At 46.4% G+C, this 26,987-nt stretch overlaps 1 protein-coding gene across 1 annotated transcript; it reads right to left on the bottom strand.

Annotated features, from left to right (window-relative positions):
* Positions 1–10: 10 nt before the first annotated feature.
* HGD (homogentisate 1,2-dioxygenase) lies at positions 11–24,468 on the bottom strand. The gene is made up of 14 exons (XM_005523882.3): positions 24,311–24,468; positions 18,483–18,554; positions 15,532–15,620; positions 13,771–13,876; positions 11,510–11,569; positions 10,948–11,039; positions 10,323–10,357; positions 9,131–9,210; positions 8,902–9,001; positions 6,445–6,569; positions 5,760–5,864; positions 4,484–4,610; positions 977–1,158; positions 11–377 (listed from the first exon to the last, which is right to left on the bottom strand). Exons 1-14 carry the CDS (start codon positions 24,323–24,325, stop codon positions 246–248), a joined length of 1,320 nt encoding a protein of 439 aa, XP_005523939.2. The 5' UTR covers positions 24,326–24,468; the 3' UTR covers positions 11–245.
* Between the last annotated feature and the right edge of the window lie 2,519 nt (positions 24,469–26,987).

Raw genomic sequence — 26,987 nt, 5'->3', positions numbered from 1 at the left:
AAGCAAGTACTTCAGTTTCAACATGTCACCAGAAATGCTTTAATTGGATACTTGAAAGTTAAGAATAATGGTTTTAATGCATTTCCCACATTATTTAGGGATGATCGTTTTCATGGCTTGGTGGCTGGTGGAAGTGCTGTTCTGTGCTGGAGCATTCTGCACTGCCCATGTTGACTGTGCCATCACACATGGGTATGCTGGATTCCCCTGCCTTCACTCACAGTGCATGTAGCAAGCACTTCCCTTTACTTGCATTTAGGGTTGAAATGGCTTTTCAGAGGTTCCCAGCACTTGTAGTAGTTTTTATCTAGGCGATTTGAGGTTTGGAGGCCCCATTTGGTGACGGCGAGGCTGAGGGATGATTCAAACATGAAGGCCTGTTGGGAAGAGGAAAGGTAGGTTAGGGTATAAGAGGAAAAAATTAAATCTAGGCCAGTTGTCTGCTCTACCACAAACAGGATTTGTATACATGGTCCAGTATTTCCAGGTCGTCTTCAGCCTGAACAACTCGGGGAGAATGCTCTTCAGACCTGTCAGAATGAGTCAATGGTGGAATTAGTCAGATCTCAGGAGTGACTTTGGACTCTCTGCCTGCCCAGGAAAGCCAGGTTGTTCCAAAAGCTCTAGTTCAAGGTCTGTTGATGATCATCATTAGATTTTAGGGGGTAGAGACAGGAGGACAGTCAGGGCATTTGCTTCTTTGCCCATAGGCTAAGACAAAAACGAAATTCCCAGCTTCCTGCTCAGGCAGCAGTTTACGTGGGCAGATGATCAAAGCTGCCTGGCATCGGATGTCTCAAGGGGAGCTCCTGGGAGCTGAGCTGTGCTCATTGGTGAGGGAATTGAATGCTGCAGCAGTTGGATCCAAGTACTTGTCCAACTTGCCAGCAAGAAGCGACAGTACTAGGCTTTGGTTTAAAAGTGGGCACTATGCCACAGTGTACTCCAACTCTTACAAGCTCCCTTGGCTCCTTACCATGGTCCCGTCTGCAACACGCTCCGGCTCCAGCTTGGCTTTGCTTGCCTTCTCAAAGCAGTCAGCATCTGGCCCGTGAGGGGTCATCATGCTGTGCAAGCTGCCGCCTCCTGGCTGAAAACCTTCCTCCTTTGCTTCATAGTGGCCTTTGATGAGCCCCATGAACTCACTCATACAGTTCCCTGCAGGAGGCAAAGAGAAGAGGTTGCAAAGAAGGGTGGTTGGGAGGGATCACAGACAGCCTGTCAGCTCTTTGAAACCCATGAGCTAAACTGGTCAAAGCAGAGGGCAGAGTGGAAGTTTCTAGACGGGGTATCATGCTAGGGGACAACAGGGATCCTACAGGCAATGCTTGTAAAGTTGTACAGGATTTTATTACCTGGATCCAGAAAAAGAGCTCCCTGATAAAGGATGTTCATTAGAAATCACCTTAATGAAGGTGGTTCTATCAATCCCTAAATGACGTTGTTAGACCTGTGCTTTTCCTGCCATCTTGAACTGTGTAAGTAATACACCTGTATATGGACTGCATGGTGTAACCTGATTTTACAGATTTGGATAAGGGATTGTGAAGCTTTAGAAATCATCCCTGTGTTACAGGCTCAATATACCTGATCAACAGCCTTATGAGAGAGCTTGCTCTGCTGTCCCAGGTTATAAGCAGGAAATTATTTTGATACTCTTCTACCATCTCTAGTGCAGTCAGGCACTTATGCTTTTAATTCATGCATTATCTGCCTATTTCTCTACAGCCACTGTATGCCCAAGGACAAGGAGCCAAATTCTGTCCTTCCCTGAGGAAGAATACTTTCAGTAGACCCTCTGAAACCACTAGAGTAACATACCACTAACTTAGGCAAGGATGGTTATATCTAATCATTCAGTACTTACCGAGTTCTGCTCCCTGTAAGCAAAGTACTTTAACAACTGTCATCCAAGCTTTCAGCTTTCCTACACCTGATGTGACTAAACAATATGGCAACTTTCTGCTCAGCAGTTAGTTTTTGCAAAACCAGGACATGCTTCCGTAGCTATTTTATATATAGCCCTTTTTAACCACTAGTTCAGTCTTTGTTAAGTACAACCCAGGGTCTGAAATGTTTAACAGCAAAACTAATTTAGCTCAAAGCAGGGCTGGCCTATATATGTATGCAAACAATCATTAATTTTCATTCTGAGTTGTCAGTGTCTCACATAAGACTGGATAGTTACAAGGTTTTCATTGAACCTGGTCATGTACTGCACTTGGCACATTTAAACTGCTGTACAGACCCTGAGAGCTGGATAGCCAATTTGTCTGCAACAGGAATTTTAATATCTCTTAGGAAGACTGGGCAGGTAAGTAGGAAACCAGCCTGGAACTTACGAGATAAGCAGAGTCCAGTCTCTTCTTTGCTTGCAAATTTCATATGTGATCCCAAACAACTTAGGTGTGCCTCCCTTTCCTGTTAGTTAAATAGTGTTGTCTACAAGCAGGATGTTGTGCAGTTAAAATCTCTTAGTGGCCAGTAGGTATTAAGGACCCACCATCATGAGAATCACATAAGCACTGTGTCAGACAGAATTAATACATGCCCATGGTATAAAAACTGTATCAGAGATTTTCAGTCCAAGTTCAAAAATACTTAGAAGTAATTCACAGCCTCTAAGGATGTAAATGTAGCCAGGAGAAGTCAGTATTTATAAGCTGCACAGCCCCCTTTGTATGTGAAATTGTTATGTTGTCTAAGAGCAATATTTTTGAAACACCATTGCTATACTTGGGGCAAAGTTAATGAAATATGAAAACCGTAACTCTTGAGTACATCAAAATTCTCTGAACACAGGCTTTCCACTGCGCCTGAGGAGAGGAAGCAACAAAGGATTTCTGGCAAGCAAAATAAGCCTCTTGTGAAATACTTGGAGGGAAGGGAGTTCAGCAGAACTGAACGTGTTGAAATCAATATGGTATGTCTACTCCAGAGCTGTTCAGTCCTGTGATGCCTCTCTTAACACAACATGATTCTCATCACAGCACTAATTTCAGAAGGAATTAACATGTGCAGAGTCTTGATAGTTGACTATCACAATGTCTGCCTTGCTCACCCAAGCTCTTCCCCTCCATGGCTGGGGTAGGGCAGACAAGCAACCTGCTCATCATGAATTTAGTGCTTAAGCTGATGGCTGAGGTGCTGTGGTCAGGTGAGTAGCTATGGCAGCCACAGCTGTCCTCATGGGTACTCTTAGATCATCACAACATGGACAAGAGGAGGAGAGTTCTTTCTGTCTTTTAGCACAGACAAAGCAAGGTTGAACACCTTCATATTTGTTATGGCTCACAATGCATCTGTGTAAAATTAGCACAGCTCTGCTGATGAGCAGCCACTCCACTATAGTTAACCAGCAGTGTGTCTCATCTCTTAGGGGCTAGAAAAAGTGCTTTGGCACTATCCCAGCCAGTCAGGAGATGTGTTTTCATGTCACCCTCATTATTGCAAATGAAAGCAGAATGACAGGGTAGGACTTTGCCTGTGGGATTTACTCAAATGACTGCAGAGCTGCCTGCTATGCTTGCAAGTGCCACTAATTCTGCTGGCCTCCAAGGTGCTTAGAAATAATCTAAGTAGCAGAAGGAACTGGCTGTTAAACTGTGGTTAATAAGTGTGCAGAGAGCCTCTCAGCACTTCAAAGTGACCACAGCATGGTCACTTGATAGCTTCTGAGATGGAGCCTGTTATCTGTTGATGTAAGGGGTACAGGATGGCCAAGATTTCCCTCTCAGTCTCACAGAGCAGGGTGTCTCATCCTCTCCCTGGAAGGGCAGTCACATGTCTGGAATCCAGTGATTTCTAGCATCCATTCAGTGCAACATATTGCCATGCTCTGCCAAGACAAAGCCAAAAGACTGCCAAAAAGAAATCAGCTCTGCAGATGGCAATCAAATCCAAAAAATATCAACCAACTCCCTGCCTGAGAAGCCAATTCCTCATCACTGGCTTCTTAAATGTGAGCAGTACCTCCATCACAATGCAGGTGGTGAAGAAGGGCTGAAGAGAGCCAATTCCTTCCTTTGCTATAACTCTGATCTCACTATACAAGTGCAAGCTCTACACCCCTCTGTGCTTCTCACTGCTTGTAAGATGGTATTTCCCTTTCTCCTGTTCTTTATCTATGTACTCTAATGAGATATTAAGTGATTCTTGGCTGGATGACAGGACAATATCTGACTCATTTGTACAATGCCAAGTTCAATATGCACCCAGGCTCTGTGGGAGCCCCTCGAGTACATCCATCTATGCAGAAGCAATGAGCCCATCACCTCTGAGTTTTCATGAGATGCTTTAAATAGGAACATCTTTGGATTTGTCCATTTTCCAGGGAGGACTGACTGACTCCAAGAAGCTGACTAACTGAGCCAAGGACAGCAAACCAGACTGCTGCTTCCCTGTGCATGCACTCAAATAAATGGAGATTTGTTTCTTTTCTGCAGTCCTGGGCTCAAGCACAGCCAAGAAAGCACAGACGTACGGTGGTAGTAAGGTGGACGGAAGGTGTTGTTAGCTACCCCCCATCGCGGGGGGAATATGACAAAGTCAGCAAGAGCCACTCCAGCACGGGTTGTCTTGGCTGTCAGGACAGTGAAGATGGAAGGATCCTGGAAAAAAGCAAGGCAAAAAAGCATGAAACATGCTCAGAGCTGTGCTCACATCACTCAGGTGGTAATAAACCTGACTGATTCAGCCTCTCCTTTGCTTAAGCACTTTTGTCACCTGCATCTGATAGTGTAGATGAGATTTGGGACCCTGGGGAACAGCACTCAGTATCACAATTCCATGCTGTACAGGGGGGACAAGAAATGGGTCTGGATGGTTTGTCCTTTCCTTCAACAGCTTTGATGATCCTTCCCCACCCTAGCCCTTGTAGCTGGCAGCATAGATGAGAAGGGTGGACAACACTGCAAGAGGAGGTACTGCAATTCCAGGAGCAGTCTCCAACACTCCTACCACTAAACCACACCTTTTCCTCAGCCAATTACAGAGGACAGGAACATCTTGCTAGAAGCATTTAGTCTCATGGCCCTGTTAGTTTACAAATGGAGAAGAAATTGCAGAGAAATTGTGGCTTGTTGAAATCTCTAGTCCAGTAAAATCATTTTCTGGGCTTTGATCCCAAACCTGTCCTTCTTCTGGCAGAATTTTCGGGAGTTTTAAACAATACTCTCTGTTGGTTTTCTCACTAGAAATGCTCCAGTCTCCCTTGCAAACCCACTTGCATTGCTGTGGGCACCTCTCCCACTGGACTGGTTTCCTTCTTAGATGAGTTGTTCACATTAGTTTTGGCTTTAGTTATTTTCCATAAAATCTAGAAATTATTACATTGAAAGCTGCCAGCTCTTCAAAATGAAATTCAGTCCTGGACTCAGAGGAACCAGAGGAAGGAGTCTGTCCAATAGCAAGAAATAAATTAAGGCAAGAATTTGAAGCAACAGTGTTTTTGCTGAGTTGCACGGTGTATGTTGGCATCAGTATTCATTCCTCCTCCAGGGCACAGAGATTCTATGCTAAGCTGCACAGAGCTGTTTAAGAAGCTGATCAACCTCCAGTTATGCCTCTGTACCACAAAGGAGAATGTATTCTCCTATGAAATCCTGGTTTGGACTTAGGGAAAGCAGCACAAAAGATTTCACACTGTTTCTTAGAGCACAAGATATTTAAGAGGCATAGAGCCCCTGGAGCTCAGGGTGGGTTTGGATGCTATGGGAGCCACAAAATTTTGCTTTGCCTTGCCCAGTTCCAGAACTTACCGCGTGGTCAAAAGCAACAGCATTAATGACCATGAATTTTTCCAGGTGGTATTTGTATGGCGTGTAGTTCCCATGCCAAGCTACAACATTGTAGGGTGAGTAATCCTAGCAAAGCAAAGAGACAGAGGATTACCACATACACCCTTCCAACATGCTGCACATGTGAAGGATGCTGCTCTTTCCCAAGTGAAAAGTGGGTTTAGTACTGGTTAGAGGTACAATGACAGCTCTTTAAACACAGCCCAGTGTTGTGAGGATGAGGTTTTCCTCAGCATTTCTGCTTGGTGAGCCTCAGCCTTCCCTCTGGGGTTTGGTCTCTAAGAGCTTTTGAGTGCTCAGGCAGTGTTTGGACAAGGCCAGCTGAAACACCAGCTCTCTGGCAAGGAAACTCTGGATTTTCACAGTAGCACCAGCTCCTCATTTCTATGTTGTCACTATAAACATACAGAGGTGAAGACCACTGCTGAGTTTTTGGACAACCAAGTCTTCACAAACGCTTTTTTCCCAGACTGAGGATCCTCAGCTGGGAAAATGAATGACCCAAGAAGACAAGGGCTCAGTTCTGCTCCACATAACTGAGCAGGACTTCATGAGATGACAGCCACGCTACGGAGCTGCATATCCCAAGCCATGCACTGGCCGTCACTGCGCTTCAGTGTTACCTGTTCTCCCAGGACATCCTCACCTGCTGGGCTGCAAACAGCTTGCCCTGGTACTTGCTGATCACTGTGTAGCCCCCTGGCACCTGGCGGTCCTCATACCATGCCACAGGCACCAAGAAGTCACGTGGGTTGGCCAGGCCATTGGCTCCTGGGAAAGAAGGAGAGGTGACAAAGCTCTTTGGGCAATCTGCTAGTGAAGTGAGAGGTTGGTGCAATTTCCTGGCTTTGTGGATGGCCTTCTGTGTTACGAATGACCCAACTGCTTCTTGGCCCACCATGAAACCTGAAATAGTCATGTACTTCTTATGCTGCTATGAGTAGGTAATTGTAATTCGTCCTAGTGTTCAAGTCCATGCTCCCTTTGTGACTAAGACAGGTTTCCACTAGTTGACTTTTGAACGAGATTAGTACATCATCCTCAATCAAAGGCATGTAACAACCAGGAATTAAGTGAAAAATGGAGGATGAATTGTGCTCTGTTCCTGGATATCCTGCTGACAGGATGCTTAGCCATGCAGAAGTTACAAGGCATGTCACAAGGGGGCCAAATACATTTCTGAGTGCTAGCAAAGAGAGCAATAAAATAGTGATACCTACAGACTCGGGCATACTGAGGGGTTGCTTAATGTGAAGAGTGCATTTTCAAAGTGCAAAGCACCATATGGGTGCTGGAGCATTCTTCTCCTCATTAGTATTATTGTTACAAAGTGGTTTTGAATTTCTTGGATAAAAATGCAGACATTACTACCCGCTGCTAAGGTTTAACAGTCACCGCTTTTCTCCAGCTGTCACTTTTTTTCAAGTGAAAAGTGAAGTTAAAATAAAGTAAGACTGAAATACAAAGGATCTTGGTCTCTGAGGGGAAGGCGGGTAGGTGGTGAGAAGAGAAGCTCTTATAATTACCACCTTCTGAAAAGGTTTACAGGCAAGTGCACTTTTTTCTTTTCTCCAGAAAGTAAGCCTTATAATAGATTCCTGCCTTCTGGAGACAAAAAAAGAAAAAAAGCCCCAAACCAAAATCCCAAAGAAAGTCTAACTGTGTCTGAAAAACTAGCTAATGGGATAACTTATAACAAACAGGTTGGGCAACCATATCAATAATCAAATGGAGCAGGCACAGGGTATGGTAAGTGAGGGATGGCAAAAAGCTGGCTAGAAGGCAAGCTGTTGAAAAATCACTGTAGGCTCCATGTGGAAAATGATGTGCCCAGCATGTCATACATAAGACATGCTCACGTGGGGTTCCATTGAACAGCTCCAGGCTGGGTTGGTTCTCCACTGAAAGAAGGACCAGCTCCACTTTCACCATGGCCATGAGATACAAAAGCCCCTGAATGCAGATGTGCCACACCAAGCTTGTTACTGGTTGATAATACCAATTAATTTGCTTGAAGCATGGCCAGTCCTTTAGATCATGCTGAGAGCTAAAAATATCTAGTGGGGGAAAAAACCCCAATCCAGCCTAAAACAAAAGAACCAACCCCAAAATACCTGACACTGAAAGTAGAGAACTGTTGGCACTGGTTTTGTGACAATTTTAGCTGTTACAAGAGGAGTTTCACTTCCCTTCCCTAAAACAATCTTAGTAGAAGTAACCAGGAGGTGTTTTTCTCAGCAAGATAAATTTGGAGGCAAGTACCCAAAGGATAAGGAAGGTGATATAACCTGAGCTGAGCACTGCCAGAAAGCTGACTGGGAAATCACAGTGTGGGCAGCAGGCCTTCAGATGCTGCGTCTCCTCACAATATCTTTGTCATGGCAGCAAGAGGCTGTGCCTCCACGATTTGTGAGTCTGCACAGATGAGGAGGCATCTGGCACAGAGGATCTGTGATTTATGAGAGCTAGATCTGCACTTACTGAAAGCAGATCCTCCCCAGCAGCACCACACGAAGATGTGAATGTGTTGCTGATCCAAGTCCTGTGCTGCTCATTTTATTGGTTTCTAATTCTCCAGAGGAAGCAGTTTCTGACTCTAAAGCAATCTAGAGCTCCAAGGTTCCCCACTTAACAGAAGTAGGGGTGAAAAAATTGATTAAATCTAAAATGGTGGGCCTTCAGGAATATCTAATTTTCAGTTGCCTCTGCGATCTGTCCTTCCTTTTACCAGGAAAATTCTCTCCTATCACTCCAGTTTATGCCATATCTGTCAGTATGAGGCATCAGTGGTAATGGCCTTTCGGGTTTCTTTTGGTAGGAACAGGTTCAGACCCAGCAGATGGGGACACGCCAACCAGAACTGGAAAGAAAATAGTAGAAAAGAAGGTGGAGATAAATGGTCCCTTCAGTTCCAGGGGAATCTCTGGACGATTGGTCTGTCACATTTTTTTGGGCAGATGTTTGCTCTTCTGGGGAATAACAGTGCTGGAATGGAAAGCATCTTTGTGAAAGAGCGTGTGCATGTGAGGATGTGATGGATTTGGGCTCACAATTCATGTCTGTCCCTATGAAATTCACTGTAGGTCTAACAGGAGATCATTACCAATGGGTCCCAGGTCAGGCAGCTCGAAGTGTGCCCCATACACCTCCAGGATGTAGCCTCTGGTCTCCCCAAACACCTCCACACTGAAACGCATTCCTTGCTGGAAAATAAAGAAAGACACTAGGATCCTCCCAGGACTTTGCTGACAAACCATGAGCAGCCAAGTGTAGGAGTTGGCTTGTTCCAACATCTGGCTCTGAGCCAGAGGCAAGGTGCATTCAGCCCTTACCTGGATGACACAAATTTCATTTGGCTCCACTAGCATCTTCCCAAACTCAGTTGTGATGAGCAGTTTTCCTTGCTGGGGCACTGTGGAAATAAAATGCAGGCAGAGGAGCTGAAGTAGTGTGATAATGGCCACCTTCTCTGTCCCTGTCAGAGCACCCAGGCTTCGAGGAAGAGCACGGGGCCCTTTCTGACACACCTACGAAGGGAGTCTGGGCTCCCATGCAGACTCTTGCAGCAGAGACACCCACTCTGGAGTGAAGCTTCCTGGCCAGCCCCATCATCCCCACGTCACAAAACATACTTGTATGAACCAAAGCTTCCTGGCCCCTTGGTGTAACGTTTCCACCAAAGTCCAAATAAATGGGATTTGATACTTTTGGGTCCATACCTCTCTGTCTCACAACCTGCATATGAAACAGTGCATCTACCCATCTTTGTCATGACTGTGGCAATGTGAGATGTCTGGGAATAACTGCTTCCTGAGGGTAGAAGCAATACTCTGCTAACATCTGCATTATTTTCCAGGAGAGCTCACATTTTGACTTGAAAAACTAGCAGGTTTACAAAACCTGCCCTGGCATTTTTACTTCACAGTGGTGAGGGAGGTGAGTGAGAACAATTTAATAGCTATTTGATGGGACAAATGTTCCTGTTGGTGTCCCGAGGGCATTCCTGTTCCCTACTCAAGAAAGATACAAGCAAATATCTGACTTCTGATACCACTCAGAATATTTTTCAGCATGTGTGGACTGTATGTGTCAACCTCCACACTCACTGTGGCAGTCTGGTTGCCTGAGGCTGGCACAGCACGGGAGCTAAGCTGCCGTGCCAAATAATCTTGGGCTAAAACAACAAAGGCATCTAACTGTAAACTGTTCAGAAATCCTGAGGTTTATGATTTTCAGAAAACCTCTGCCTGTGGCGTGTCTAATACCAGTCTGGGGAGCACTGGGAAATGATCCCTGAGCACCATGGCAAAGAAGCAGGGTCACTGCTCAAATTGTTGAGGTCTGGCACAGGAGCAGTGCAACTCGCCCAACAGCCGAGCTGGTGCCAGATCACCAAATCTGCATGGCATGGGGGTGAAGCCAACCTTCTCCTCCAAATCATGGCTGTAGAGCCCCGGGTTCTGGAAGAACAAAGAGGCAGGTAGAACAACTTGGAGGAAAAGAGAAGCCAAAGCATCAACTCACCAATCAGGAAGTCTCCATCTGAATTATAAAGGCATCTAAAGAAAAAGGGAAACACAAAGGTTAAGGCTCTATAAGCCCCATGCATTTGTGTACATCACAGCCACAGCTTGGGAGTTTTGAGCTGGGAGACTGACATGGCAGAGTTTCACAAATTCACAGAATATTCTGAGCTGGAAGGGACCCACAAGGATCATCAAGTTCAGCTCTTAAGTAAATGGCCCAGCCTGGAAACAGGATGTTCTCTGACCTCTGGTCCCTGCCTTTCTACTCATGGGCACATCAGCTATTGTAAGGTGGGGAGTGGGGCTGATTTCCCCCCTGAGCCGCTGCAGGGAGCAGCAATGATGGCTGCATGTGTGTTGAATTCTGAGGAGCAGCTAGAGGACCTAAATCCAACACATCTCCTCTTGCTGCACCCCCATGTCCAGCTCCCTAATTCTCTTGGTGGTTCCTCACCCACTCCTCCAGTGTTTGACCACAGAGCACAACCTGCTGTGGACATGGAGAGCACACTTGCTTGTGCACACCCAGACACAGGACATGCAGGCATGCTGGGAGCTGGACTCAAGTTGGTGGCAGACAGACAGCCTGGAGCAGCCTGAGCCAGCAGCACAGTGGCACTGACCTGTCAATCATGGAGGTGTTGCAGACAAAAATATGGACTGCGATGCCATTGCGTCCTCTGGGCTCACCGGCGCCACACAAGGTGTGCAGTCCCTACAGGTAAACCCAAAGCACCAGGGGTGAGCAGAAGGCAGGGGAGCAGGGGCAGCCCTCTTTCCTCCCCTCATCCCACCCTCTTGCTGAGTCTCACCTCCTCTCTCATTTCCCACACTACTACCAGCCTTTTCTCTGTGTGGCCTTTGTCAAATGTGCTGGATTCTCTTTAATACAATAAGGTTTCTTAAAATCCATGTAAGCTAGTGTTTTCCAGCCAAGGGTTTGGGGAAAACTGATGGTTGGGGCTTTTTTTTTTTCTTTAAGAGTTCCTTGAAAGTCAATGAAGAAAATCAAGCCCACTGCCAGTTGCTTGAAATCTGCAATCCTCTCCCCTCCCATAGATGCTGTGGAAGCCCAGTGGTTTCAAAACTGCCATTACCCCAGTTCTGAGCATCTTGTGTGCCCTGCCACCCACTGAGGGGAAACAGAGATGGAAGATGCCTGGATGCCTTGGTTCCCCAACTTACGCTCACAAAATCCATCTTATTCTGAGCAGCTTTTGGAATCTCAAAAGGTTTCCATCGCAGCTAGATTGCAGGAAACAAAAAACAAGAAAGAGGTGCCAGTGATCAGAACACAAATGGTGCTAATTCAAAAGAAAGTAGACCCTTGTCCTCCCTCTGCTGAGGTAGCTCTCTCTTCCCTCTCTTTCCTTGTTGCCTTGATCATCTGGTTTACAAGTGGGGTTTCTTTTTGTTTGGGGTTTTTTTTTGTTTGTTTTTAATTTTTAAAAAAGTTTTTATTACAGAGGCTTTTAAAATGTTTAATCATAATTTTGTAAAGTAATTGGCAGGCCTGTGTAGGGCCAAGGTTAAAAAAGCCCTATTTAAAATCTGTCTCTATTAATAACTTTTGAGAGCAAAGAAATTCAGATAAGCCAGCTCTCCACAGTCAAATTGTTATGGTCCCATGCTCCATGCTGAATGATTCAGTCCTTCTGTGACCCAAACATAACATTCTTGTTTGCTCCACCTCATTTTCCCCACATCCAAGGCAGAAATAGCTCTGCCTGCATGAGCAGGAGCCATGACCAGCACTAATTACTTCTTGCAAAGCCTATTGAGGTCCTCAGGCAAAAGGTGCCAGAGGAGCCCAAAATATTTGTTGGATTTGAATCCACCTGCATCCTCTCACGAGAAGTTCCATGGTTTATGTTTGTCTGGGGGATTTTTTTGTTTGTTTGTTTTGTTTTATTTTTTGGGTTTTGTTGTGTCTTAAGGGTTTTTGTTTGTTTGGATTTTTTTGTTTGCATTTGTTGTTTTTTTTTAACTGTGACATTTGTTATTGGTATTTGTTTTCTCCCTGCCTCTCAATCATAGCTTCCTTTTGTCATCTCTGTTCCAGTCTGGAGAGCTTTCTTCTGTTTCTGCATTTCTTCCTCAGATGCCACTCCATATTTTTGCATCACATTTGACTCCTTTTCAGTTTTGTCATCTGTCTCTTTAATAATTCTGCCGTTGTCCTTGGATAATTTTAAAGTGTCATTTTTCCCATTGACTTCAACGGTCTTTGCATAAGGTGCCTCCATATGGCCATCTTTTTAGATGGATGAGGATTACTGAAGCTCCTTAAGTACCTGGGTGAAACACAAAGCATCACAGGGAAGAGTAGGTGTTGTCCAACAATCTGAACCTTGTCTCTGGCTCTGCTTCAGACAGGATAAGATGGAAAGCAGGAAAGTGGCTCCCACTTACTGCCAGGAAATACTCTTCTGGGTTTGGTGGTTGCCATTGAAAGTGGCAAGAGAGGGAGTGGGCAGGAGCTTTGCTGCTGTACTGCAAGTAAATGGTTTCAAATGCTTAAGAGCTGGGCATCTTGGAATTACTGTAATCATAAATAACCATAAAGGCAGATGTAAAAGGGCATCAAGGATGGATGAGGTGATAACAGAAGTCATTGGAGCTTCATCTGGGAAGGAGCACCAAAGGCATGTAAATATGAGCCTGTCACTGCTCCTTGGTCAATGGCTGGAAAACATATTCCAGCCGATCTGGGAAATTATTTAGACAAATGATGAGGCTGCTGGGAGGCTGGAAATTTACTAATCATGATGCATCAAAGGGCAAAACCTTAGAGAAGTGAAAACCAATGACCATGAGATGATGTTGAGAGGAGAATGGCAACAGATCAACAAAACCAAATGTTCTGAGGCTGGCAGGGAAGAAATCATGATTAAAGACAATGGCAAGGCTATAACAGAGGAAGACAAATGCCATCTCTCTGTGTGACTGTCCAGAAGGAAGCGAGATTTCCCATGAGGGCTGCAGAGAAATGGGCTGGCATCCAATAGCCCCTCCAAAAATACAGGGAAGGAGAGGATGGATGACAAAGACATGCAGCTGCTCTGCCAGCTGAGCTGGGGCATGGGAATTTGATGGGGAACACTGAAGGAGAAGAGAGAGCAGGTTAAAAGGTGACCAACAGAAGCCCCCCCAGGGAGATGCCAGGTAGCACAGATCTAACCCTGTGGCACTGTAGCCGTGCTGGGAAGCAGCACAAGGATCTGTCAAGATGGGAAGCAACAAGCATTGAGGGCTGTCCTTCCATGGGTGACCATGGTGAAGAACAGTAACAGGTGGTGGACAAGACCCTGCTTCTGAATTGATCAGAACCCCAAGAACCCATGGCTCTGCTCAGACTTCCTGCAACTCAGTGCCTTTGCACTTCTGATTAGTTTGACATTTGACTGTCCTCCTGGCAGGACCAGGGCTCCTTCCAACATGGTTACCTGGTTGGGGTCAGGCTCAATTTCATCCCAGTCGTGTGTCAAGTGGCCCTCCTCAAGAGGTTTGAAGGGTTTGTGGCAGACTGAAGGTAGGATTCGATACAGCCAGCTACAAAGAAGGAAAACACGTGGATTAGCCTGGGGAAGAGGTTAAACCCTCTGGGTAGCTGCTGGCTGATTGAGCTCCTAAAATAATATTTATATGGGTGGCAACTGGAACAAAAGGTTTATTAAATATCATATTAATTATATTAATATTAAAATTACATAGCAAACAACAGCTCACAGCCAGAGGTTTCCAGAGAGATGGCTTTTATTACAGGCTCTAAATACAAACATGTCCTGTTTTAGATAGGAAAATGTGTGTTTACGTGTAATTACTTATGTCTACATTCACACATATGCATGTGAAAAATAAGGATACAGCTTTTTTCTGTTGCTGAAGTACAGCAATCTCACAGTTGGAAAAAGAAGCTTGTTTAAACACAGCTATAAAGTGGCTCAGACAAGATAGGGATGAGCAGTGTCCAATGGAAAGAACAGAGGAGCTCTCTGGAGACAGCCTGTGTCTGAATTTGGATGGATTACAAAAAGTAGCATCCTATGCTTGGTTGGCCATGCCCATTCAGCAAAGCCCAGAGTTTTAGGAGGTCCCCCATGCCTCTGTCACTGCCTGGGACCATCACTTTCCTTCCTTGCTGCCTACTGTGGCTGTGGGCCCTGCCAGCACTGCCACCCTGGCATCCACACACCCTGCATGGTGCAGCCAAGCCTGAAGCTGGGCTTTCAGTCAGGTGAGAGAGCAGAGGTGATCAGAAAAGCCTGAGCTAGGCAGGGCAGACAATACTTTTGATGTATTAACAGTGGTGGTTGCAGTTTGGGAAAGTGGGAGAGGGGAGGAGGGAGCTCTCCCTTGAGAGCTGGAAAAATTCCATCAAGGACAACTTCGTGCAGCAAACAATGATTCATCCCTTTCCCACGCACACTGAGAGCTGGCACCAGCCTGGAGAGCAGAGGCATCTCAGATGATGCATTTGCCTTTCATTTGAACAAGCAGCAAAAGGGACAGAAGAGCCACAGTGGGAGAAGCAAAAAGAGAAACCCATCTTCTGCAATCTGGTTATGGCTGGAGCATGACAACCGGGACAGAGCTCTGGGAAGCTTGCTGCTGGCTGGAACAAACTGTTCCCAGCACTGCTGAGGTGTTAAAGACCATGCTGGGTGCCTGGCACTTTTTTGAAGCCCTGGGCAGCCCCAAAATGGGAACAGACTGAGCTAGCAGCTCACTGGCCCCAACCAGTGTGCAGGAATATCCCTTAGGAGGAAAGAGTCTTTCTCAGAGGCTTGGCTCTGACACTGTCCACCATCAAGTGTTTCCTAGTGCTAGTGGCAGGGGTGATCTTTCCATAGAAGCATCAGGGCTGAAACCACAGGGTTGTTTCACACAGCACACATAACCCTTTCAGGACCATGTGGTCCCTGTGAGAACATCTCCCCCCTTCCTCATCTTGCTCAGAAAACCACTTTCTTTCCCACCCTAATCACTCCTTTCTCAGCATTTTCTTAACCCACTCGCCCCACCAAAGCCTTTTCTCTCCCTCTCCCATGGTCTTCTGTCCTTGTCCCTCTCCCAGTGCACAGCAGAGGCTTTTTACTCTTCTAGCTTTGCAGAAAGCACTGGTGGCACTGAGGTAGCCTCTCCACCGCTCCCCAGTGCTCACCCCAAGTGCCACATCCCCCACACACTGCCAGGGGTCACGGTACCTTCGCTTGTTGGTGGGCCGGGGACAGGTGAAGGCAGAGCCTGAGAGCTGCTCCGCGTACAGGCCGTACGGGCAGACTTGAGGGTTATTCTGGATGGGAGAAGGAAAAATAAGGAGTGAGAGGCAGTGGCATGGAACTTGGCTCTGAAGCCTCCAGCAGAGCACTGACACAGCAAACAACACCCACATGTGGTAGGGTGCTGTGCTCTCCTGAGGCTGTGCTTCTGCTTCAATACTTGTGTGCTCTTGCTCCTCCGAGGCACCAGCCAGACCCCAAACACCATTCCCACATGCCACAAAAGTGCCCTAAGGAGTCAGCACAGCCACTGAGGCAGCAGTGGAGTAGGCTGCAAGGGGCGGTGCTGCACAGGGTCAGAAACAGGAGTATCAGGGAAAAGGAAATAATTCCCAGTGAATACAGACTGAAAAGCAGATCAGTATTGAGCACAAACTTTTCTCAGACCAAATGTTCAGAGGGGTTACCCCAGATCATCATGTCTGTCTGGCTTTCCAGAAGGCTAATAAAGACTTACAGAAGCTGAATGCACTGATTTCTCCCTTTTCTTCCTGCCCTCTGCCTATGGAACCGGTGCCCAGAGCAGGTGTTTTGGTGTCATACTGCTTCCTCCTGACAGTGCTGCTTGCTGCCCAAAAGCATCAGTGACCTGTGTAGGAGCCTTTGCTTTCCTGCAGGGTTTCTGCACAGTGAGAGTCCTCTTTTGGAGTACAAAGGGGGCACTTCCCCCTTTGCAGAGCTGTGGGTACAACTAGCACAGGTTTTGGCAACCCTTACGAGTTCATAACTGGAGGACAGATTCCTCTTTTTCAGAGAACAGAAAATGAGCATTTTGATCTAAGTAGGCCACCATCTATTTATTTGAGATGAGCAAGAAGCCAAGACATCCAAGAACTGCAGGAAACACCCCAGTGGGACAGTCATACACCATTTGCTATCTCCTCTCTCTCCTGCAAGGTCTACTGTAGCATCCTGTATCCTGCTGCTTAGCAGACCAGCCATCCATACAGTATCAAACCCTGCCCTGAGAGGTAGGCAGAGGGGAGAGCTAAAGCTCTCTGAGTGCGTATAGCTTCTAGTCCTCCAGCTCCATCTTGTCAGTACAGGTATGCAGTGAAGCAGGGGGATCAATAACCCTTGGAATTTTTATCTTAGCCAGCACTACTGCAGATGCCAGTCTTATAAATACTGCATTGGAGAAAGGATCCACTCCTGGGACTGAAGATCTTTTTTGTCTAACTTGTTTTCAGATTTTTCTATTAACTCTTTTGATACAGACTCTACACTCTTTCCAGATGAGAGCACCTCAGCCAGGAGCTTGAGGAGTCTGCTCTGGAAAGTGGTGCTGCTGTGGAATTCCTCAAAGAGCACATCCACCACATCCCACTGCCTTTTTAGACCAGCAGCCACCACTATTGATCTTCCAGTTTTAAGGTGCCTCTATATCACTTTTTTCCTAGCCAGCCTCAGTAACAAGACACTGCACCAGACAAACTACCAGCCTGAATCAGCACAGCAGTTTGTCTTCCTTGTGAGCACGCCGTGGGCCCCTATGCAGACCTAGGGGACATTTGCATTTAAAGTGTCCCTGTGTTGTGTGTTAGTTTCCTCACAACATGTAAAATATCAGAACTGGGGAAATCCAGAAAACTCAGGAAAAGCAAAAGTTGAAAAAGTCTCCATTTGACCTTAATTCTACTGGCCTCTTTGCATAGATGGGGTAGAGGAGCACCAAGGGATGTAATTGACTAAGAACCAAGTAATAGAATCCTAGAATGTCTTAGACTGGAAGGAACCCTAAAGATCATCTAGTTCCAACCTCCCTGCCATGGACAGAGTCACTTCCCACTTGACCAGGTTGTTTAAAGCCCCATACAACCTGACCTAGAACATTTCCAGAGATGGGCTATCCACAGCTTCTCTGGGCAATCTGTACTAGTGTTGCACCATTCTCAGAGTAAAAAATTTCTTAATATCTAATTTAAACCTGCCTTCTTTTGGTTTAAAGCCATTCTTCCTTGTGCTATCCGCTACATGCCCCTGTGAAAAGTCCCCCTGCAGATCCCTTGTAGCCCCATTTATGTACTGGAAGGTGCTATAAAGTCTGCCTGGAGCCTCCTCCAGACTGAACAACCCCAACCCTCTAAGCCTGTCTTCATAGGAGATGTGCTGCCATCCAAGTCCAAAGGATTACAGGAGATCCAAGGGAAGCCACAGGCAGCCTCAGGGTGTGTGCTGGTGTAAAGGAGGCCAGCACAAAAGGAGCTGAGAGAGGATTAACTCTTCAGGGTTTCATTCTTGCCTCTGGGCGCCAAGATGGTAGCACCACATGGGTTGTGATTCCTTTCCTTAAAACAGAACAACCCCACATAATTTATTTTCATCCAACATGTTTAGAAGTTACTTTTAAAAATGAATCTCTCAGTTTATTACTACAGGCATTCATGTCCCCTTCCTACAAACAAGCTTCTCCCCTGCCAAAGACTCGTATGTCAGCTTCATTGAACCCCATTCCTACAGAAGTTGTGAAACCTGCCTCTCCTCCAGGAGTATATCTCTCTGACAATTTTCAACCTTCTGCTCTGGTTTAATCCAGAACTGGTGGCTTCCTTCTCACTGTGGCTGAGCCACTTGTATTGCAGACTCCTTTTGGGAAAAAAAAACCCTGTTGCTGAGCAGAGGTAATTTAGGCAAGTCTTAACACCCAAGGTGAATCTTGGAAGCTCACAAATAACTTAAAAATAGAAAGTATTAATAGAAATCTTTAGTTCTGACTTTTGCCAGCATCTTATTACTCCAGTCTTGTATAAAGAAGGTTCCTGGAGATTTTCATGGTGGCAGAGAGAAATGAAACACGTTAAGATGAAAAGCAGTTAAGGGATTAGATATTCACTCAAGAGTGTATTTTGATAAAGCACTTAAAAAAACCTCAGTACCTGTCCCTCTGGTAATGCTCCTGGACAGCGTGGATCCTCAGAAACATGTTCATTTCCAAATCCCGACATGTACTGTAAAATAAACCACACAGCTCATCACTGTTTTGAAAACACAATCAAAACCCCTCCAAACAACCCACCCATTGCTTTCCCATGCATTTTTCCAGCTCTTTGTATGCATTAAGACTTTCTCAAGTGATCTGCTTGCATGTTGCCACAGACCATTTTCACAGCTCCTGGATTTGCTTTATTAGCTAACCGTGTGCTGGGCTGGGAAGTACAGATAGGAATTGCTCTCCTAAGTCTGCATGTCTATTTTGACTACATTCTGCTCCATCAAGGCACTTGAGAATTAACCCAAATATCACATATACTGTCTGACTCAAGGACAACAGGGTGATGGAGAGGAAAAACTGTGCACCAACTATGGATATATGCTAGCACCATTCATGTTCAGTCTGATTTTGCCTCAGTCATGGGCGTTCCAAAATCTGCAGACTGCCTTTCAAATTTGTTCACTGGGTCCTCAGATTCTTAGGGAATGAAACTGGGAATCATCTGGTTGACATGCCTTGTGACAAATTCCCATGCTCAAAGAAAGGGTCAGGATTTAGATGGGATGAGGGAGGAAGGGAAACACAGCCAAGTTAAACTGTGTCACTGATCTGCCCTAAATAAGCGTTGTCCTGTTGGGCATGAACTGTCACCACCATGGTAGTAAGCAAGAATTAATCCATTACTGAGTGCTTGTCTGGGTCTCTAGAGCAGTGAATTCCCAAGAGACCCATGGGTGGAACAGACCTACGTGTCCTCCCATACCTGTCCTGCCTACAGCTGCCATGGTCTGGGCATGGCTAAAAGCCGCAGGATAGGGTGAATGCAGATCCCAGCTTTGCAGCACTGGGAAAAGCCCCACAACAAGTCTGAGACACATATGGGAAGCAGGAATAACAGAGATCTTAGCTTTGCACTGTCAGAAATGTAAATACAATCCCTTCAGATGCTACAGGAAGCCACAAAGCAGCTCTGTTGAACTCTGAGTGAACGCAGAGGTGTTTTTTGGCAGCGACCAGTGGTTCAGCCCCGTGGCCTGGGGAGGGAGTTAAATATTAATGTTACCCTCTAACAACTGCAAAGAGTAGCAGGGCTGCTCATCAGCCTTCAGACAGTAGTGCCAGGATGGCAAAGCCCAGGAGCCCTAGGGCTTGGCTGTCACACGTCCTGGCTGTGACCAGCACTGAGCAGCCCTGGCAGGAACAGGAACCATCCTCAGTGTGGTGTGACCCCCCAGGAGGCACAGGTCTGTGATTAAAGTGGACTGATGAAGTCCCTATGCATGGCTTATTTTATATATAGTACTACAGCACCTGGATTATTCCCCCCAAGGGGTGCTCAACCTTGGGCAATTTGCAGCTGCCTTATAATTTTCCCAGTATAGCAGACACTCAGAGAGCAAGCCTGAAATCTCCTGAGAAATCAGATGTTTTCCTCAGGCTCCTTTCTTCGACCTGTAAGAGAAGACCATCCCCAGGGGGCCCAGGCTCGCTGGAAGCCCTGCTTAGTCTGAACCTGAAAACATCCTGGTTTCCATCGGTTCAGGGAGGATATTTTTCTTGTCTTGCAAATGAATATACATCACTAGGAGCTGCTCTCCTCTGGGTTCTGCAAGCAGCATATTGATATGCAAAGCAGTAGGTCACCTAAGCAGCTTTGGCAAATGTATTGTATTGAAGCATTTTCCCCCTCTCCCCACCCCCACTTTTTTTTCCCCCCCTCCCTTCCTTTAAACGGAAATGCAGCAGTATCTGATGGGACTGCAGCAGTTCCAGAATTAACTGAGACTTCCACACTGCATCCTCCTTTGCCGGTAACATAAAGGTGGTCCGAACATTTGCCTTCGGGGCAGCCCTGGTGAAAAGGGGAGGGAAGGGGGAAGAGGACGGAGAGGGAACAAGCTGATTTTCTGGAAGCACAACCAGCAAGATTCGACAGGCTCTGCTGAATGCTGATGGAGAGCTGGGAAGGGACAGTCCGTGGTTCTTTGGAGGGTTTGTGTACATGGCAAGCATCGTGTGCTCCCCGGCAGCCCCGTGCCACACTGCTGGGGTGAGGGGAGAAAGGAAGCAGAGATTTTGCTGTGAGGAAGTGGCGGAAGGAAGCGGCAGAAGGAAGTGGCGGAAGGAAGGAAGTGGCGGAAGGAAGTGGCGGAAGGAAGTGGCGGAAGGAAGGAAGTGGCGGAAGGAAGGAAGTGGCGGAAGGAAGGAAGTGGCGGAAGGAAGGAAGGAAGGAAGGAAGGAAGGAAGGAAGGAAGGAAGGAAGGAAGGAAGGAAGGAAGTGGCGGAAGGAAGTGGCGGAAGGAAGGAAGGAAGGAAGGAAGGAAGGAAGGAAGGAAGGAAGGAAGTGGCGGAAGGAAGGAAGGAAGGAAGGAAGGAAGGAAGTGGCGGAAGGAAGTGGCGGAAGGAAGGAAGGAAGGAAGTGGCGGAAGGAAGGAAGTGGCGGAAGGAAGGAAGGAAGTGGCGGAAGGAAGGAAGGAAGGAAGTGGCGGAAGGAAGGAAGTGGCGGAAGGAAGGAAGGAAGGAAGTGGCGGAAGGAAGGAAGGAAGGAAGGAAGGAAGGAAGGAAGTGGCGGAAGGAAGGAAGGAAGGAAGGAAGTGGCGGAAGGAAGGAAGTGGCGGAAGGAAGGAAGGAAGGAAGGAAGGAAGGAAGTGGCGGAAGGAAGGAAGGAAGGAAGTGGCGGAAGGAAGTGGCGGAAGGAAGTGGCGGAAGGAAGTGGCGGAAGGAAGTGGCGGAAGGAAGGAAGGAAGTGGCGGAAGGAAGGAAGTGGCGGAAGGAAGGAAGTGGCGGAAGGAAGGAAGTGGCGGAAGGAAAGAAGTGGCGGAAGGAAGTGGCGGAAGGAAGGAAGGAAGGAAGGAAGGATCTTGTGGCAGCAGTGCAGGGGCCACTGTCCCACTGGGCTGGATGCGGAGCTGCTGCCTTTTCCAGCTGCAGCAGGAGCTGCAGAGCGTGGCACTGCCCCACTGCCTTGAGAGTGGCAGCAGAAGCTGCTGCGTCATTGTTTGGTCAAATAAATTCTTTCTTGCCAAGAAAAAAAAAAGAGAATTCTCAGGTAACTGCATTGAGGGCTAAAAAAAATACATTGGCAGGACTGCAGCTGCTGGAGGGGAGAGGCCTTGCTGGTGATTTATCACCCCGAGTGTGGCTCCAAGACTTTTGCCTAGAGATTGGATGTGGCTTTTCTTATTGCCTGTTTCATTTTCTCTTTCCCTGTGGCATACCTCAGAGAGGCTTCTAACCTTCCATAGAGGGTTGGTGTCAAACAGTATTTGGGCTCTCAAAAAGCTGTGCCACCTGTGCTCCCTGCATGTCTTGGAATCATCATGCTCCAGGGCTCTGGGGCATGCGGGGACCCTGCAGGTGGGTGGGAGCAGCACTGAAAGGCCAGGCACATCATGGCCTTTCTCCGTTCCAACCCTCCGAGCCCATCTCCCACATCCCACTTCGCAGTTTGTGTTGCACAAAATGCACTGCATTGTGCCGCCAAACCAAGGGAAATGACCTCTTTCTCCCTGCTCAGCACCAGAGCATCCTTCCTGGGCTGAAAAATCTGTGAAAATGGAACCTAACCCTTCTCTGTGAAGTGGCACCATGATTTGAGTCCAAGAGCACCTTCTCCTAGGTCTCTGCCTGGACTCTACAGTTCCAAGATAAGTTATAAATATCTCCAGGTTGGGTAGGTTGATAGGCACTATTGTAATTGAGCAGCTGGTTTCTCTGTTACACAAAATAGTCTCTGTGGCTCTTTGTTTTCAGTCCTGCTTTTAACTACTGTTGTTATTTTGTTCAAGATCCTGTAGATTTATATGCCAATAGGACCTTAGGAATTCATCTGACTCCACTTTGGTTTTTGTTTTGTAGTTTTTCAATAAAATGAGAGAGATAAAAGCCCAGCACAGCATAAAAAATTCAGCAAAGCTCATTGATTGGAATAACTGGGATGTAAAGCAGAGTGCTCGCAATGGGTGTTGTGCTCTGACCTATAAACCATAACCTTTTGTTCTCCAGATTAGACAGCAGGCATGGGAAAAACGCATTTGAAGTCTGAACACATAGCCTGCAAAATAATTAAGACCCTTCTTCAAACACTGCATAATATATTTCTCTATCAGCTCCTGCTGCAGGACACAGGGAAACAACATTCCTCTCTCAACAAGAAGCATGGCACTTCTTATCAGCTCAGTCCAGTCAGCACTGGAGTGTTTAACACAAATGCAAAAACATTGACATGAGCATTTGGGGCAATGAGCAGAGCAGGTCTTTCACCCTCTGTGTGGGGCTCCACAGCCTCCTTGCAGGCTGAATCCAAAGCACACAAACCATAGCTCTGCCCTGGTGCTGCAGGTCCAATATCCCCAGAAGCAGCTGCCACCTCCCCTGACATTTCAACATCTCTCTGCTCCAAAAGAGCTGGAGATGGTACAGGGCCAGACCTTTCCTGAAAGGACCTGCTCTGCTCTAGGCTGGGACGTGACACTCTGTGGACAACAGAGGAGGGGGATGGATGCCAGGGGAGCAGAGATGAAGGGTAAACCAACAGTTTTGGAGAACAGATGCCAAGAGAAGGTGGAGCAGGTGAGGTGATGACAGGGTAGGGACACGTGTGACGTCGCAGAGAGGAGCTGCTGGCAGAGCAGCCTGTTCCCATGAGCAGCTCCAGATAGACCCACACTCAGCCTGCAGCCACAGCCACAACAGCCAACAAGGCATTAGGGGCTGCTAGCAGTGAGTCAAAGATGGACATGGAAGGTGCAGTCTCAGCCATGACATGAACCAGGTGGACCCTCATCTGGAATTGTACAGGGGCAAGGCTCCCCTGCTGCTAAAAGAGGACAATGAGAGCTGGGAAGTGTCATGGACAGGCAGGGAAGAAGCACAGTGAAATTTTACTGTTTGAGGAGACAGGAGACAGGACTCCTCAGAGGTGAATGAGACCTGTAAGAGCACTGTGTAAAATAATGAGCATTACAGAAGGAGCTGGAGGAACACACACATGTATCTCCAGGACTAGGAACAGGCTTAGTAACAATGACATCCCCAAAGTCCAGGGAGAATACGATGATCCTGCACAATCTCTTGAGACCCACCGTGTCCTGGGGTGAGGCCTTGCCACTCCTGCACGCACCCCAATGGACCTGGGGTAGCTGGCCCCCCACAACAGTGGTGAGGTGCTGATGAGATTCAGGGGTGCAAACCTTATGTTCCTGTGCTTGAGCCACAAACCCACCCTATCACAGCTTTCTCCCAAAGCTCCCTCATGCTCTGGCAAATGGTGTAGGGAAAGCTCCTGCTAGCTGCCCTGCTGGGGCTTGGAGAGGAGGGCATGGCCACAGCCTTGCTGTTCCAGGGTGCCCTGCAAGGGATACTGACAAACAGCTCTGAGAGAAGCTGCTCCCCGGGGCTGCTGGGGAAGATGGTGGCCAGGGTTGCAACATCTGGGCAGATGCTGCCAGCCAGATTTCATAGGCTGAGGGGGAAACACCCCCTGGCAGCCAGGATGGGAGGAGAAGTGCATGCTGAGGGTGGGGAAAGAACAACTCCCACCATGAAGAGGTCCTGACCAGGAATGATTTCCAAAGGAGGTGAAGAGGGAGAGAAATGATTATTTATAGATGAAACACGGCAAAATACTTAATCCCAAGAAAGCTTTAAAAACACACCTTGACACACAAAAGAGGGGCACAATGAAAGGAAACAGAGCCCAAAAAATTAGTGTGAGCAGAGAAAGGGGGTCTACAGCCAGCACTGGTGGGTCACAGGCACCAGACCTCTTACCTGTAGGCCCGTCATCCTTCTCCTGGTTATCCTCCTCTTGGAGCAGACACAAACCCTGAGGAAGTATCTGGCCAAAGCAGCCTGCCAAGCAAAGCCTGCTCACTGATCAACTGAGCTGGGCTGGAGGCAGGCTGACAGTGCTGGGAGTGAGAAAGTCCAAGGGAATTTTCAACCTGTTTGCTCAGCCCAGTGTGTGTTTAACCCAATGCCCTTTTCTGCAGAACCAACCCCAGGACTGATCTGAATAAACAGGGGGTGAGAGGGACTGGGTTTCCTCATCGCCCCTGTTCCCCCTTAGATGTTAAAAAAAGGGTTCTAGCTCTCATTCATGGCTAGGGGGAAAGAACAAGGTGTTTAGAAACAAGAAAAGCTATTTTGCAACTGTTTTATAAGCTTCTTTCATAAATTGTACCTCCAGCAATTTTCATACACAACCCTCTAAATGTGTAACAAATATTTGTTCATTAATTCTTCTGAGCTGTGTTACATTAGGGAGAGATTACATCTTCATCGTGATGAAGGCAGTGATATTTGTGAAACACTGCGTGGCAAAATTACACAGCGTTTTGGGGCCAAAAGCAGGGGAGGATTTTGTATTCCTGTGATTAGAGCTAATAAGGGGAACTTACAAATTCTGAAATATTAATATTCTTCAAGAAAGCTGTTGCTGGGGAAGAAGTGGCAGCAAGCATTTAGCTACAGAATACTAATGAAAGTAGCTCTGCACTCCAGAAGTTGCAGGGATAAAAACACAATTGATTTTATTTGATTTTTTTTTTACTTTGAATTCTCCACCCTCCCTGTAAAAAAAAAAAAAAAGAAGAAAGCAGCATTTTTCCCATTTCCATCAACTCCTCTGCTTATATGCCCTGTCAGGAGGAAATTTCTAGGATGCACACATTGAAATTTGAATGTGACCCTGAATAAATGTCTCTTCCTCTCCTAGAGCATCCTGGAAGCCTTCCCTCCCCAAAGCAGTTACCAGCCCCTGTGATCCCCATAGCAGTCACTGAGAACTTGGGCTGCAAAAGGGACAGGTCTTAAATCACCTTTGCTCCTCTGGAAACTGGTATCTCCTCACACCATTCTGAGTAATACATTCGAGCCACTGAGAGCTGCCACTTCTAGGGGCTGGCAAAATAGGCTGGCTGCCCTGAGGGAGAAGATGGGCTGTATGAAGAGACAGTGGTTCTGGATGGGGGAGAGGGAGAGAGACTTTTCCTTGGCTCTAGAAGAATATAGACTGAGTAATCTCCAAGTTATAAGTGTTCTTTAGGTCTCTGCCCACAAGGAAGGCTCTCTCCATACCCTGGCCTCTTCCAGCTTTGCCATAAAAAATTGCTCCAGCACAGAGGAATTCTCCAGGACAAGGCAGAGATTGTGAATATGTCAGCTCACCCTGAGCAGCGATTCATCATTGCCAAAGAAATGAAGTACCTGGCACTTGTCACCTACCCTTGAGACTCCTTTCCTACCAGACAAGATTTAAGACTAAAAAGTTCACCTCACTTATTTTTTGACAGTGAAGAATTACTCATTTGACTACACTTTAGCAAACTGAAGTTGCAGATTTTCAGGGGTTTCCAAGATCCTCTTTTCCTGAGACACACAGCAGAAGAGAGAACATCACATTTAAGCTTACATTTCCCTCTGAGAACCTACATTTTACCTTGCTCACATCTCTTTGCAGGCTCCACTCTCTTGTTTTCTTCTCATGGGACAGGTAAAAATAAAGGTGTTGCTTTTTAATTATCTGTAGGCTGATTTCCTGGTTGTTCTTGCTTCCTAAAAATAGACAAGGTATTGTCACTTTACTCACTTGATGGCCATGTAATGTTTTAAAGCTGATTAGCCTGCCTAATCTTGCTATTCCATTCCATTCCATTCCATTCCATTCCAAATATTATTTAGTAAGATTCTGTTGAAATTCCACTTAAATTATTAATCTCCAAATTATATGAAATATAGAAAAAAAAAAAAATCTTAACACACATTGTGTTTCTGCTCTAGTCCATACCATTCAAGAGGGAAATCATAAATCCATGCTGATCACTCCAAATCATCTTCATGTTCTTCATGCGTGTGAAAATGTTTTCCAGGATTAGTTGACTTGAAGCATCTCTTTTCAAGGATGGAGATGAGGCTGACTGGCCTGTAGCTCTGTGGACTTCCATTCTTACCCATAAATGTGAATATTAAGTGATGGTCAAACACTGGAATAGATTGCAGAGAGGTTGTGCATTCTCCCCCAGTGAAAACATTCAAAACCCATGTGGATGTGGTCAAGCTGGCCCTGCTTGAGCAGGGGATTGGATGAGGTATCTCCAAAGGCTACTTCCAGGTTCAGTGATTCTGTGATTTAGCCTAAACAACCCCTTTAGTTAGTTGCAGTATAAATCTTGACTATAAATCTTATGTAACATGAAGTACAGATGTACTTCATTAATATTTTAGCAACTGTATTCATTATCATATAAATATGAAACATATAAACACGATGAATTGTTCTACATAAACACAGGGCATAAACACAATGAATTAAGTCTGGAAGAATGAGCATTAAAAGTATTCAGTGTTTTCTCAGCTACCTTTCTGGATTCATAACATTACCCAGTGCCTGCCTTTACCCCACGAGATTCCAGCTGAAAGACATAAGACCCAAAAGAAATATGTCAAA

Source organism: Pseudopodoces humilis, chromosome 2 (assembly GCF_049639895.1).
Source record: "Pseudopodoces humilis isolate 2021_Gansu_Grassland_sample_001 chromosome 2, ASM4963989v1, whole genome shotgun sequence".
Lineage (NCBI taxonomy): Eukaryota > Metazoa > Chordata > Aves > Passeriformes > Paridae > Pseudopodoces > Pseudopodoces humilis.
This window is presented reverse-complemented; position numbering and strand designations above follow the sequence as displayed.